General features: G+C 34.9%; 1 protein-coding gene across 8 annotated transcripts in view; it reads left to right on the top strand.

Annotated features, from left to right (window-relative positions):
* The window catches only part of USP25 (ubiquitin specific peptidase 25), a 149722-nt gene that overhangs the window by 110719 nt on the left and 23796 nt on the right, over nucleotides 1-15207 (top strand). For 6 of the 8 annotated variants that reach the window (XM_049627976.1, XM_049627975.1, XM_049627974.1 and 3 more), the window contains 3 exons: nucleotides 4749-4888; nucleotides 9344-9457; nucleotides 11430-11525. In XM_049627976.1, coding sequence (XP_049483933.1) covers nucleotides 4749-4888; nucleotides 9344-9457; nucleotides 11430-11525 — 350 coding nt within the window. The remainder of the gene's footprint in view (nucleotides 1-4748; nucleotides 4889-9343; nucleotides 9458-11429; nucleotides 11526-15207) is intronic. The other 2 variants (XM_049627980.1, XM_049627979.1) reach the window with 1 other exon arrangement.

The following is a 15207-nucleotide window of genomic DNA, read 5'->3' as shown; positions in this document are numbered from 1 at the left end:
GTTTCACAAACCGTGAGATCATGAACTGAGCCAAGATCAAGAGTTGGATGCTTGACCAACAGAGAGCCACCAGGAGCCCCTATTAAATATTTCTGAAAGATATGAGATGTTGCTCCTTTTTTTTTTTTTTTTTTTAGTAGTGATTTAAGAGCAGATCCTTATGCTGTAACAGAAAGCCAACTGGTTATCAAGTTAGCTCTCCTGTTAAAAATTTGAAGAGGATAACCAGGAAATACACATAAACGGAATACTCCCAAGCCTTCCCAATCCCTTACTCACTGTGAAGGTGGACCAAAGGAACAGGCTTAGAGTACTCTTAGAGTGTTGGGCCTTCTCTAATGTCTGAAAAGGTGAGTGAAGCCCCTACATTTTGAACATAGAGCACGAGTAGAAAATCTGTTATGTGGAGGATAACCATTTAAAAATCTCAGTGAAGTACCCACAAGACAAATACACGATTTGAGAGATACTTTGGGTACAGGGATATTATATACCTCCATAGAGAACTGGTAATCACCAGCTGTATTCCAAATTGAAGTCTGAACAATAATATTAAACTGAGGGACCAATTAGTATATAAAGTGTCAGAACACAGATAAAGAAAACAACGTGGTCTCTATTAATTAAGTTCCTACCATTTATACAGGCCAGCTGTGAGGACGCTTTTGTAGAGTTACAGGAAGAACAAAAAGCATTGTATGTATTTACATACACACAAAGCCAAACTCTTTGTCCTGTTGTTTTTAACAACGAAGTGGAAATTGCCTGTATGTGCAGTAGGTGAAATATGAGTGGTATGAACCCTCCATACGGTATAACCACTGAACATTATATTGACACAAAAAAATGTTTGTTACGTTACGCTAAAAGCAGTATATTCAGAATAATTCCTTTTGTTTATAAAATATGGGTAAGTAAAGTCTGAAAATATATAAACTAAAATATTAATAGCACTTATCTCTGGGTAGTGAAAGAATTTCTAATTTTCCTCATTTTGGTTATGCTAGGAAACATGTTTTTTTATTCTTCTGGTTTGACAAAACAAAGCCAAAACCTTTCTGCTTTTTTATAAGGACCCTGTATTTGACTCCCTTGTAATTCTTCCACATCTGTTTCTCTGTGAATACTTTGTTTCATATAAACAGATTATTTCCCATTACTTTTGCTTGAGGGGAACTTTCTTATCATGGCATTTCTTATGAAGTATCCTTCATTTAAAAAATATCCTCTGAGAGTCAGTATTCTTGAAATTTTGCCCATTCTTCAAGGCTTTCCTCATATCCCAAAGTCTATGAATCCCCCTAATGTTATACCTGTAGCAATAATTATCTTTCTTCCTCTTAATCCCAACTACTCTCACTACCACATTTATGTTGTACCTATATTTTGATTTGTTTACCAATGTAAAGGCTCATTAATAGCAAGGATTTTATTAATCTTTTATCTGTTCTTACAGTGGCTTTGCATATGCTAGTCCTTCAGCCTGGAATCTTCTTTCTCATCTCCCAGGATAATCTGCTCTACAAATCCTTCAAGATTCAGCTCATTTGGCATTTCTTCTAGGAAATCTTTCTTAACATGCAGCATCATCCCAAGTGTGTGTATTGGGCCCACAGTGTTTCTATAGCACCTCGTGCATAACTCTGTTATTGCATTTAATACTTTGTATTGTAATGGGGTATATATTAATCTAATTTTATTGAGAGTTCCTTAAAGCGAGTGAATTTTAGGTCAACTTTCTTTTTCATTGCTGATATCTAGCACAGTACTGTAAAATGGCAGAGGGTCAAACATACTGGATGAAGTTTGGGTTTTTGTTTCCAAACTCCTGGATGTCAAATCCTTATAGGTTCATCTACTGTTACTACAGTGCCACTCAAATGTAAGTTCCCGGGAAGATATGTAGAGGAGGATAAATTCTAGAAGAAATAGTACTATGTGATATTTAGGCAAGATCATTCATCATTATTCATAAGGTTTTTGAACTCAAATCCCCATATGGAAGGAAATCTTGACCCTGGGGACCTAAGATATATTTGACTATGTTGATCACATAAAAGTACTTTTGTTTTTAACAACTTATTTTGTGTAGACTGTCCATGTTTCACTTTAGACCAGTGTCAGAGCAGGTGGATTTCTTGGCCCTCACTGCATCCTCCTCTCAGCTGGAGGTATACCCTAAGATTTTCTTTACCTTATCCATCATACAGGGCACCGAAAGAACATTGCAGTGCAAGGTCAGGAGATGCAGAAATAGTCAAATATGTATTTGACTTCTTTAAACTTCCCTTCTGTCACACACATTGTAAGCATTCCTTCCTGTAGTTTTCCTTGTCGTAGTGTCATTTCACCTATATCAGCCTGGTTCCTCCTGCCAGGAACTTAGAGTCATCTTCCGCCTCCAACCTTTATGTCCAAAATACATCTTCAGTTTACCAGTTCTCTCTGTCTCTGTTGTCCAGAAACACCGTCATCTCTTGCTCTTATTGCTCTGGTACCTTCTAGTACTTTCACTGACCTCTAGTTTTACTTTCCTCTCTCATCCACTCTTCACATTGTAGCCAGGATTATTTTTTTTAAACTTGCCGCTTTGCCATTATATTTAAAACATTTATTCACTTCCTTTTATCCTCAAAACTTTTATTAGACTTGAAGGCCCTTACGATTTTTGCCTTTGTCCTCTCTGCCATATATCTCCTATTATACTGTAGCCCAGCCACACTGACCTTCTTTCAGATCATCCTTCCATCAAGGAATGGGATGACCAACCCATTATCCTTCAGCTGAAAAGTTTATTTCATATTCCATAATCTAAGTTATCACTCCCCCATTTTATTCCTAGAATGTATTGTAATATCGTCACAGTTCATATGTGTGATTCTTTTGATTAATGACTTTCTCCAGAGCTGACTCTAAACTTCATGAGAGGACAGACTGGCTGCTTTTTTCACACTTTGAGTCTCACTATCTAGCCTAGTGCCTGGCACATAGTTAAATGCTTAATTAAAATGTATTGGATGGATGGAGTACCATGCATATATGTTGAAATTATAGTATTTCTTTTTGAATAATATTTCATTTTGAGAGTTTTTTTTTTAATCAAATATTGGAAAGGATGACAGTAGCCCTATTGTGTCCCACCAGTTGGTTGAGGAAGGGCTCACTTAACCAATGCAAGTAACATTGTAGAACATTTTAGTGTACTTTCTTGTATACTCCTTGCATCCTTGTATAGAAGGATACTCCTTGTATCCATTATTTATTAATTCATTTGTTCCATTAAGGTATTGTATGCTTTTTATGCTAGGTTTTGAAGAAATAGCAATACAAAAATGAGATAGTGTCTCTCCTCTTGAGATTCTCAGGGTCTAGCAGGGTATATGGGCTTGAAATGAGAACAGTAGTAATTAAGTCATAATTGGGGTAAAGTGCTACTAAAAGAAAGAATAAGTTACTTGAGAGCAGTGGTTCTCATTTGAGAGTGACTTTGCCACCCAGGGGACATTTGACAAACTGAAGACATTTCTGGTTGTCACACCTGGAAGGACCGTGACACTTGCATCTAGTGGGTAGATGTCATGGTGCACAGTAGATCTACATGCCACCTAGATGCATCTAGATGCCACAGTGCACAGGACAACCCTTCGCACCAAAGAATCACAGTGAACCTCAATGTAATAGGTGCCAAAGCTGAGACACCCAGCTCTAGAAGTGGTGTAATCAGGAATACTTGAAGTGGTATTTAAACAAAAAGACACATAGACGTTCTTAGATGCAGGAGTGAGAGTGGAGAGTGGGTGAATGTACAGGCAGAGGGAAGAAAATGTGGAAAGATCTGAAGGTTGAAAGGAAAACCTCTTTGGTGTATTAAACTCCCTTTTTGAACAGAGAGCAAAAGTCACAAAGTTCTGTTGGAGCGAGAGGCAGAGACCCACTTACATGAAGCACTTTGTGGATATTCAGAGTACATTGCTGCATTGGTGGATTTGGGGCTCAGAACCTGGATGATAGATAAAACTTTGAGAGTTCTTTGCAGGGATAACATTTAAAGTCTTTTTTTTTTTTAATATTTATTCATTTTTGAGAGATAGAGCATGAGCTGGGGAAGGGCAGAGATAGAGGGAGACAGCTGTCAGCACAGAGCCCAACGTGGGGCCCGAACCCACAAATTGCGAGATCACGACCTGAGACAAAGTCAGATGCTTAACCGACTGAGCCACCCAGGCACCCTTCGAAGTCTTGATTTTATATTGATTTCAGTTTGCTAGGTTGTAATGGTTTTTCCTATGACAACACTCAGTTACCAGGACAGGTTCAGAAAAGATAGCAGGTAGGGTTCATTCAAGGTTAGGGTTTTGTCAGGTGTGAAAAAGGATTCTGTGGCCAGAGAAACAGCTGTGTTTCCTATGGAAATTCAGACCAGGATTCTTATATAAACTAAATCCCAACCCCCCCGCTTTTTTTTTCTTTTTGGTAGAATGTTACTGATTTTCCAAAATGAGATTGCTATGAATTTCTAACCATAGACTATGATACAATGAGTATTTTCTCTAGTCATTGACTACTCTTCAACCTGAATTTGGAGGGGTTATAAATTCTGGGGTAGGTGCTATATGTTTAGTGATACATTAAATAAAAGTAAAATTAATTACTGTATAACTTTGAATTAGAAATAAATAACAGATTCATCTTAGTACAGGCTCTCTGTGACTTGTATTAGATATACAACTGATTCTTTTCTTATGAAGCACAAGCAGGAGAAGCAGAATATCTAGAGCAGCCATCAAGAAGTGATTTCTCAAAGCACTTGAAAGAAGAAACTATTCGAATAATTACCAAGGCATCACATGAGCGTGAAGATAAAAGTCCTGAAACAGTTTTGCAGTCGGTAAGAACTTTTCTTTTAGCTCTCTGAACATGGCCATCTTCATGACATTTCCTGCAGTGTAATGGAGAGCTTCCTGCATGGGAGTCAGGAAAAGGAGGCCAGAGGGCAACTCTGCCCTTAAAGGGATCAGGGGCTGTGGGTGGTACCTAACCCCCTAGGCTGTATTTTCCTCACCTGTAATTTTTTTTTTTATTAAAGATTTTTTTAAGCTTATTTGTTTATTTTGAGGGAGAGAGAAAGTGGGGAGGTGCAGAGAGAGAGAGAGAAAGAGAGAGAGAGGGAATCCCAAGCAGGCCCCACAGCCCCACACTGTCAGCACAGAGCCCAGCGTGGCTCTCCAGAGCCTCAAGAACTGTGAGATCATGACCTGATCTGTAATCCAAGAGTTGGATGCTTAACTGACTGAGCCACCAAGCCCCCCTAAAGCTGTAATTTTCTAAATAGCTTTTTTTTTAAACTAAAGTTCTGTCTTCCTTTTAGAGAATTATAAAAAATCATAATTATAGACTGTTGATCATTTGATTTGGAACTTAAAAAGAAAAGTATAAAATTTAGCATTATTTCTTTTTTTCCCTCACCCCTCCCTCCATCTTTGGTCTTCATACATTGAAATAGTTGGGAATGTAAGGTAATAATTTTCATTGTTTCATGGAATATGTTTAATAGTAAAGTACTAGATATTCTAGGTTAGAGTATTATTAGCAGGATAAATGTGATATTGCAGTGTGGCTTATGCATATTTCAGTAGTGTCCTATACAAAATTGTCATTATAACCCTCCTGTATTGTGGCTCTCAAGTATGTCTTTTTATAGCAATAAATTGAGTACACTGGTATTATACTGTGTTTTCAGTAAATATGACATTCTGAGAGATGTTATTTCAAGAATTTTCTACTACAAAAACGTTCGGTTGTTGTAGTTACTTATTTTTTTAATAAGTGAGCGAAGCAGCTGTGATGCAGGTTTCATGATAGCTAATTTTAGTATTTGTAGATTAGCCTCCAAGAGAAGTAACGGGAACAGGGCATATAATTTTTCAACACACAATTTTCTATTTAGTGAACTTAATCTCAGCAATAACCTGCTAATTACAATGAGGTCTTTAATATGATAGGACCTTGATTAACCAAAATGTTCAATTAATAAGGTATGTTAATTATGTTTCGATAAATGAAATAATCAAATTACTTTTTTATTTCATTCCCTGTTTGAAAAAATTTTACTATATATTATTTTGCTATAAAAATGTATTAACATAGATTTTTTTTAATATTATTATTCTAAATTTTGCAAATCCCCTGGAGATTCTAAATGAGCTTTGATGAACCCCTGCTAACTCTATAGCACTCCTGGAAAATGCTTCTTGCAATGGATCTGGGATGTCTCACCTCTTGGGTCCTGGTAGAAGAGGAAGACGTAGGGAGGTAAAAAGGGCAGAGAAGTAGATACAAGGGAGAAATATTTTTGTCTGATATAAAAATGTAATTTGCTTGGCCCTTTGCTAATTAGGAATTTTATTTGTTAAAGCCTACATTATAGTTAATAAGTATCCTCCTTTTAACTGTAATCAAAAAGCCAAAAGTAGTATTTAGCTTAATATAGAAACGTGATTTTTTTTTAGTTTGGCTAATCATGTGTAACATAAATTTGCAGAAACCAGCACTTAAATTTTGTTACTTTGTTAAATTAAGTTACTAATACAGATATCATCTTACAAGCCTACAACCTACTGCTTCGTTCTACTTGAGAGAGGAGGATAGCACTGAGAGAGTATGATAGAGAGCTAGCGTAAATATTTTTCCATTTGGCTTATCTTCTGGAGTAGTACCAACAGTTGGCCCCAGTTGTTTGTATAAATCCTGCAACATGTCTAGGAATATGTTAATCATGGCTATCTGAAGGATTTTGTTCTTGGTCTCATGATTAGTTGCTTAGGATCATAGTAACCACCTCCTGGTTTTTCTCATTTAAAGGTATACATATGTTAGAAACTAAATTGTATAGATGAAAAGAGTGTTTAGACTTTAGGATTAGATAGTCCTGGGTTTTTTAATATGGTTTTAATTCTCACTAACTAGGCAAACTTAAATAAGGTGCTTAATTTTTCTAAACCTGTTTGCTTTTACATAAAATGGACATGATTGTGGGATTAGATAGGATTATTTTTTGAGGGAGCCTAGCATGTAGTGTAAGTACTAAGCAGCTGTTAGTTTCTTTTTGTTGCTTAAATACTAACCATTTCACAAATATACAATATATTAAGTTCCAATCTTAGTTGAAGAATTCTCTGGAAAGCATAGTCCTAGAAACCATAGAGAGATGTTTCCTAAGTGTTCACACTGCTTACTTTTTATAAGAATGCCTTTAATTTTAAGTGGAATATTTTAGGAAATTTGAAAAATACAGAAAAGTATACTTTAAGAAAGCAATCTTTGTAGTCCCACTTTTCAAAGCTATAATCACTGTTAATATTTTGGTATGCTCTTTTTCATTCTTATTTTTATGTACAGGTTTGGGATTTTTTTTTTTTTCCTGAGGTACTACTGCATGTAAAATTTTGTATATATCTTGCCTTGTCTTCTTTTAATATTTAACACTGTAACATAGCCATTTCCCCATGTTAAAAATTTTGTAAAAAACATTTAATGGTTGGGTGTTATTCCATTGAGTGATTAAATTCTTATTTACACACCCATTCCCCCATTGTATATTTGTTTCTACTTTTGCATTATTACAAATAGGCTGTTACAAATGAAACTTATTCTGTATTTCAGTTTATTTCTTTAGAATACATTCCCCATAGTTGAATTACTAGGTTAAAAGATAGGAGCATATTAAGGGGATCAAGGAAATTGTAGTTATATAGCTTCCTAAAAGCCCTTTCATGAGAAACCACTTTTTTAAAAAATCCACTTAATGGATTTCAGGCAATTAATAAAAGTCTTTGTATTTTAATTATTTTTGGAACTTCTATTAACTGAAGAACTTATTAACTCCTTTCAAGTTTAGCCTTTGTTAAGGTGTTTTTATAGGGTCTGACAATAGTAGAAAAAGATAAATACACATGTACTTTACTTTAATGAACCCTCATATTCTTTATATGGAAAAATTTTTTGGTGCTTTAGGGTACCTAGACTTGATGAATAATACAAAAGAATTATTATATTCACCCAAAGTTTTTTCCCTTTTTCAACTTGCACCCGTATAACTTGTCAGTATGATGCTGTTGAAACTCTTGTGTGGTAACTGAAAAGGTTTATAAAACATCTTTTCCTAAGTGCAACTGTTTTTTTTTTGTTTTTTTTCCCAAAGGCAATATGTTTTTTTATAAGGAGTAGTATTCTAAGTAATATTCCCAGTTGCTACTTGCCTTACCTTTATATTCTTTCTTCTTAAAATAGTATTGTTTTAGATTAGTTTGATTGTGAGAAATTTTATACCAGTGTCTAGACAGATCGCCTAATTTACCTGCTTAAATTTCACTCTTAGGAAGAGAGACCTAGCACAATTATTCTTCTTTCATATGCTAAACGGATTAAAAATCCTTAATTAAATGTCATGGGCTAATAAGCATATCTCTCTAGGTATGTATGACAGTAATATTGGGTTATTCTATTCAAATATAAGCACTTTAAAGCAATATAATATAATATTGGTAATACTTGTCATTATAGAACCACTAATGTGTATCAGGTATTGCATTAGCTGAATATTATCTCTCGTGATCACAACTATGCAGGTTGGTTATTTCCTCTTGAAAAGTTGAGGACTCAAAATAAGGAAACCTTTTCTAGATGTGTTATGTTTAAAAATAGCATTTCTTTTAAAAGGAACAATATCAGTCTTGGCCATTAGTTTTTGTTTTATTGTTTAAACTCTTTTTGCATATGTACTTAGACTCTTAGACTCTTAGAATTCCTTAGACTCTTCTATATAAATATATCGTACAAGTCTCTCATAGACTTTACAGAGTGAGTTAAACCCAGTAGAGTATGGATATTAATTGGATATACACTTACTTATTAGAAAGGTAGAGCCGTAAGAAAGAAAACCTATAAATTCTCTGGGTTCAGAGGAGGTAATGTCTTATTTTGATGAAGTTATCAGTGAAGGATTTATGGAATTATTAGAATTTAAAAAAACAAAAGCTTCAGCTATAACTTATAGATAACAGTAGGAACTACAACTCTAGTATTTGTTATTTTTAAGGATTTGGTATCCTTGTAGAAATGCTTTGTGGAAAAAAAAAATTAGTGGTTGAGATGTAAAAGGAAAGCTATAGATCTTGTATTATTACTTGATTAATGCATTCACTTTTAATGTTGGTGTTAGGTGGTCATTTCATACTAAGCAAATGCAGGTGTTTTTAAAAGATTCGTGAATCTCTGCCCTTTAACACTTGTTACTTCCATTGTTCTCTTTTCTAATGTTCATACTAATAATTTTTTTCTGCAGAAACCTGAAAATACCACAAGCCAACCACCTTCTAACCAGCAAATTGTAGAGGTGGCGATTCCTCATGTAGGGAAATTCATGATTGAGTCAAAGGAGGGGGGTTATGATGACGAGGTACCTTTGTTATGGATGTCTGCACTGTTCTTACTTACGTTTGGCTATTTAATACACATACTTGGGGCATGCATGCACCTTCACCTTTATGTCTATTGCTGCATAACATACAGCTTACCCACCCGTGATCTGAAATTACCTTACCAACTGCTAACAACTTTGAATTTCAAATGAAAGTTTAAGTAGAAAGCTTACAGAATTTGTCAAAAGGATAATTTTATGTTTCCAGAGTTAATTCTTTATGTAGACATATGATCAGTTTATTCTCAGAGTGATAGCTATCAATAAGGTTTGTTTCACTGAATAGCAAAAATTTGAATATTTAAAAAATAAGTTTTTCCTATTTCACTTGAATTATGTATTATAATACTTTACCCACCATTTCCTGCCTAAAGATCCTACAGCATGATTGAAAATAGATAGTGGATATTTTTGTTTCTGCAACCTCCATATGAATGTGAAGTGAGTGATTCATCATTTCTCAATGCCTACCAGTGCTTTATACACTGTGGCAACTCCATTTTATCTCTTCACTCTTAGTTCTTTCTCATCTACTTAGTTTCCCAAATTATAAAGAGGCAGTTTTGCTTTCTGTAATATGGTTCTTGAGACTCCAGATGAAAATGTGCTATTGTCCTTGTCCTATCAGATCCCCCCAGCTTTTCACTTTTTTCTTAAACCTCTTACATTCGATCTTTTTTTTTATATTTGAGAGAAGGGCCAGTGAAGTTGTTTCTGAATAGTAACACAGGGAAGACCTTGAATTCTATCATTTATTAGTTTTTACTGGCATGGATGAGAATTTAATATATATTAAATAGTTTTTTCCAAGTAACTTTTTCAACTTACTCCAAAGTTACAATTAAGCTGTTAAATAGGAATTAATCACCAAAATCAGAGGTGTCACAAAGACATTAATATTTCTGTGCCAGTGTAAGAGACCATGGGCCATGAGGAAAATGAGAAGCTGGTTTGTGAGATAGGAACTGGTCAGAAGGATTTTCTGAAGCAGATGTTAGATATATTGTGACTCTGAGTGTATAATCAAACCATTATATGAATCAAAGGTTACGGATGCAATCTCTTGATTGCGCTAATACAATAGCTTCCTAGTTCCTTGAGTTGTTTCATTTTGCAGGTATTTTAAAATGTAAACAGCTAAGAATGATAAACAATTATAAAAACAAAGAAACACTTAAGTATTTACCAGTTAATAGCAGTACACTGTTCCAGTTAACCATTTTATTACCATGTTGGTGCTTGAAAGTTATGGAAACTGGCATGTTTTTAATACAAATGTTAATTTATTGATCAAGCACCTGAGTGCTTATTTTAGGGTGAGCCTTCTGGTATTTTAAAAAAGTAGAATTGTGATTAATCATTTAACACTATATTTTGTGCAAATGCTTATGCTGTTGGCAGAGATGCATTGTGTTTTGTTTTTGTAATTGATTGGAGTGACAATTTAACAGTGCATGTACCTCGGAACTTAAAGTCATGTGGATACAGGGCTGCAGCTTATAGACATTTAGGTTGTAGAATTATGCAGGGGTGCCCAGCCCAAAGGCAGAAGTGGAAGTGAAATTGAGCTCATGCTGAGCTCCTCAAACCTTAAAGAAGAGGCACTTTTTAAAATAAAAACTGTTGGTTGTTCTAAGTGGTTCTCAGAAAGCAGCACATTTTTTAAATTTGTCAAGAGGAGGTGCCTTTTTAAAATTCTTCAGTTCAGAGAGGGTGCCTCTGTGCAGTTTGCACAAAGGCAACCTGTGGAGCTAGCTGTGGCCCTGTATGGATGCTTTTGAAAGATACTTAACATGCATACTGGATCGTATTTGCTATAAAATATGCAGTGGTTGATTTATAAATAGTAAAAAAACAAAGGACTTTTAACTTGCATGTAAAGAAATTTGTTTTTATTTTTTACTTTTATGTTAACCATTCAAAAACTCTTACTTTAAATTCCTTGTGGCAGATCATGATGACACCGAACATGCAAGGTATTATCATGGCGATAGGTAAATCCAGGAATGTATATGACAGGTGTGGCCCTGAAGCAGGGTTCTTTAAGGTACAATTAACATTTTCATTTAATTTTTTTTATTTTTTTTTTAATTCTTAAACTATTTTATTTTCTTGAATTAAATTTGATTTCCTATATAGTTTCTCTTTTCCTGCCTTAGCCATGGCTACCTGATGATCTGAGGGTTTCTTTTATACATGAATCTAGGACTGATTCTTTCTGTTTGTTTGTTTTTGGTAACCCAGATAATTTAACAACAACAAAAAAGGCATTTTACTTGGGTTACCCTAATAGTGCACCTCTGGTTTATTAGCAGAAATTTCAATTGTGTTTTTATTCTAAGGGAATAAAAGGAATTAAGCAAAAATAGGAACTGATTCCGGTATTGTTTATTTTCTTCTCATTTGTAATACTCTTGCAGGGTTATTTACCTCATTACCTGGGTTTTGTTGTCTCCCGGCTTCAAAGAATGAAGAGATGAAAAATAAAATGAGCAGCAGGCAAAGTTTATTAGAGTGTAACGAAGTAACAATAGTAGGAAAGCTCTCTTTACAGAGAGGAGGCATTCGAAGGTCAATACCCAGGACTGTATGTAGGCAAGCGTCTTTGTTTTTTAAGGTTTTGGTCCTTCTGTTCCTTCTCAGGCTGTACCCTTACTGGGTTGATAACTCTAGGTGCTGGGTTGTCCATTCCTGATTGGCTCGACTCCACTGTGTGAGGCGTCAGACTGTGGGCCTACTGTCTCTCGTAGAACATAAGTTGAATGGTTTACTTTTTTTAGTTCGGTATTTTGAGTGTCAAATTCCTGAGGGAAACCTGAGGGGGAGTAGGTGGTATCTGTTACATTCTTAAGAGGAACCTTACATAAGCCCGAGAGGGTTCGCTGTGGTCAGAAGCTCCCAGCATTGTTCCAAAATAGGTGTTTTCCTCAGGTTCTAACCATCCCCCTCTGCCTATTTTATCCTCTTCTCCCTATCATAATCCTATTAGTCAGTATTCTAATATTTTTTTTCTAAATTTCACTATCATTTGATATTAAACTGCTTTCTTCATTTGGTTGTTTTAAAAATTATTTGTTCATTTATTTTTGTTTCTTATTCACTTATGTTTTCTTCAGCTTTAATTTTTGATGTCCTTGTCATTTCAAGACATGTGAGTCCATCAAGCAGTTGCATTATTCTGTGACCACATCTTTTTTTCCCTCTAATATCAGATCTTTATGGTGTTTTGATTACAGTATTATTGGTTTTATTTTTTTGAAAGATGAAAACACTGTATGTTTTGCCATTTTGATTTACCAAAAATTTCAAGTTTTTTTCACTTTTTGCCCTTTTTTGTGTTTTTTTCTAAAAGTAACAGCAGTTTGCTACAAGAACCTGTATGCTCCCTTATTTGACCTTAAAAATCTAAAATTTTCCCTTAATTTTCTATACTCTTCCCTCATCCAACTCAGTCTCCAAAAAGTTGCTTATTTTCACTATTTCTTTCATTCTATTGTACAAAAAAAAGGCCTTGTGCATAGTAGCTTTATATCAATAAACACTTTTGAGCTTGTTAGGATTAGAGTGACCAGCCATCTTGGTGTACCCAGCGCTAAGGAGATTTCTGGAATATAGGATTTTAAGTGCTAAACCACAGACTGGTCCCAGGGTGAGTTGATCACTCTATTAAGATCTATAAGAAAGGTTGAAAACTGCTGCTATTGAAAAAAAAAAAATCAAAACTTTATGTTTAAAAATTCACCTCTATTTTCAGGTAGTCCGTATTTTCTTTGCTTAAAATGCACTGAATGTATGTCTTCTAGAGTTTTTATCTATTTCCCATGGGAAAACTATCTGTCATTTACAGTAACATTGTCATTTTTTGGTCAAGTTGGGTAGGTATCTTTATGTTGAATTGTAAATCTCACTGCTTTTAGTTTAATACCTGCACATATTTTAAAGAGCCAGCTAATGGGGCGCCTGGGTGGCGCAGTCGGTTAAGCGTCCGACTTCAGCCAGGTCACGATCTCGCGGTCCGTGAGTTCGAGCCCCGCGTCAGGCTCTGGGCTGATGGCTCGGAGCCTGGAGCCTGTTTCCGATTCTGTGTCTCCCTCTCTCTCTGCCCCTCCCCCGTTCATGCTCTGTCTCTCTCTGTCCCGAAAAAAAAAAAAAAAAAAAAAAAAAAAAAAGAGCCAGCTAATTATATACACTACAAACAGCAGTCACACTGCACCGTTACTCTCACCATGGTAACAGCTTCCAGTTATTTTATCTACTACTTTTGGCATGAATTCCACGTCTTTAAGAAAACATACATGCTTGTATTTCTGTGATTCTTAGTTTACACGTTTCCTGTTGAATTTCTTATTTATAGGATATGAACAATGCGCTCTCCTCACACATACAGACACGCGCACGTGTGCATGTAAAATTTCGTCATTTTGATTAAATCAGAATTCTCAGTTTCTATTATTTCTGTGTATGCTACTCAGGATTGAACTAAGCCATAAACATTATTACCTTTACTTTTTTTGTTTCCCTTCAGCTTTCATTTTCTTTGGAGTTGTTTTAGTTTTAGTTTTGCTTGGTTTTCCATATGTGTTACTGATGTACTTTAAACTCTCCACCAGTTGTTTAAATCTCTTTGTATTCTGTTGTCAGTTTTAACTTCTCAGGAGCTTCAGTTTATTCTGGAATAGACTTCTTCTGGAATAGACTTATAGAATAATAGACTTAATAGAAGAAGTCTGTTTTAGAAGTCTATTCCAGAGCTTTGTAAACTGCTTTAGTGACTGCATTGATTTTCCTTTTCCCCCAGTATGTAACTGATATCTTGGGATCTTTATTCACCATTACCCTGGGGATGCCCTTTACATCTTGTCATTTATGTATTTTCTATATTCCATATACTTCTCTTTTTTGGTTTACCTTCTAATTTTGAGGCAGCAGTAAATCTCTCAAGTTTATATCCAAGTATATTTATTTTCATCTATCTGTAATTAAGGGATATATATGTGTGTGTGTAATTTATGTAAACATTAATCAGTTGATAAATAATGTGTATTTTTGGTATAGGTAAAATGATTAGGTTTTTGAAAATTCTAGCTGGTAGTATATAATTTTAGAAAACTTGTCATGTAAATAACAAAAGTAATATGTACACAATGCAGTCTATTCAGTAATATACACGTGTCTAAAATAAAACGAATAATGGCAGTCTCTGCCACTGCCCTGTGTAGCCACTGTTATCACTGTGTAACCTTTCTGTTTTTTTTCCCTTTTGTTTATAGAAACTTGCATGTATAGGGAAATTTCTTTTCATTTTTAAATTTTATTATTAACATTATTTTGTAATTCATATAACTCAAATATATTGTGGTCATTCTTTTTTTTATAGTGAGTATTAAAGTGAAGACAATATATCTACCATATTATCTTTACAATCTACATTTTTTTTTTTAATTTTTTTTTTTAACGTTTATTTATTTTTGAGACAGAGAGAAACAGAGCATGAATACGGGAGGGTCAGAGAGAGAGGGAGACACAGAATCTGAAACAGGCTCCAGGCTCCGAGCTGTCAGCACAGAGCCCGATGTGGGGCTTGAACTCACGGACGTGAGATCATGACCTGGGCCGAAGTCGGACGCTCAACCGACTGAGCCACCCAGGCGCCCCTTTACTATCTACATTTGATATTCCATTATATATATATATATATATATATATATATATATATATATATATATATA

This window comes from Panthera uncia, chromosome C2 (assembly GCF_023721935.1).
Source record: "Panthera uncia isolate 11264 chromosome C2, Puncia_PCG_1.0, whole genome shotgun sequence".
Lineage (NCBI taxonomy): Eukaryota > Metazoa > Chordata > Mammalia > Carnivora > Felidae > Panthera > Panthera uncia.
The sequence above is the reverse complement of the archived record's forward strand: the minus strand, read 5'-3'. Positions and strand labels throughout refer to the sequence as shown.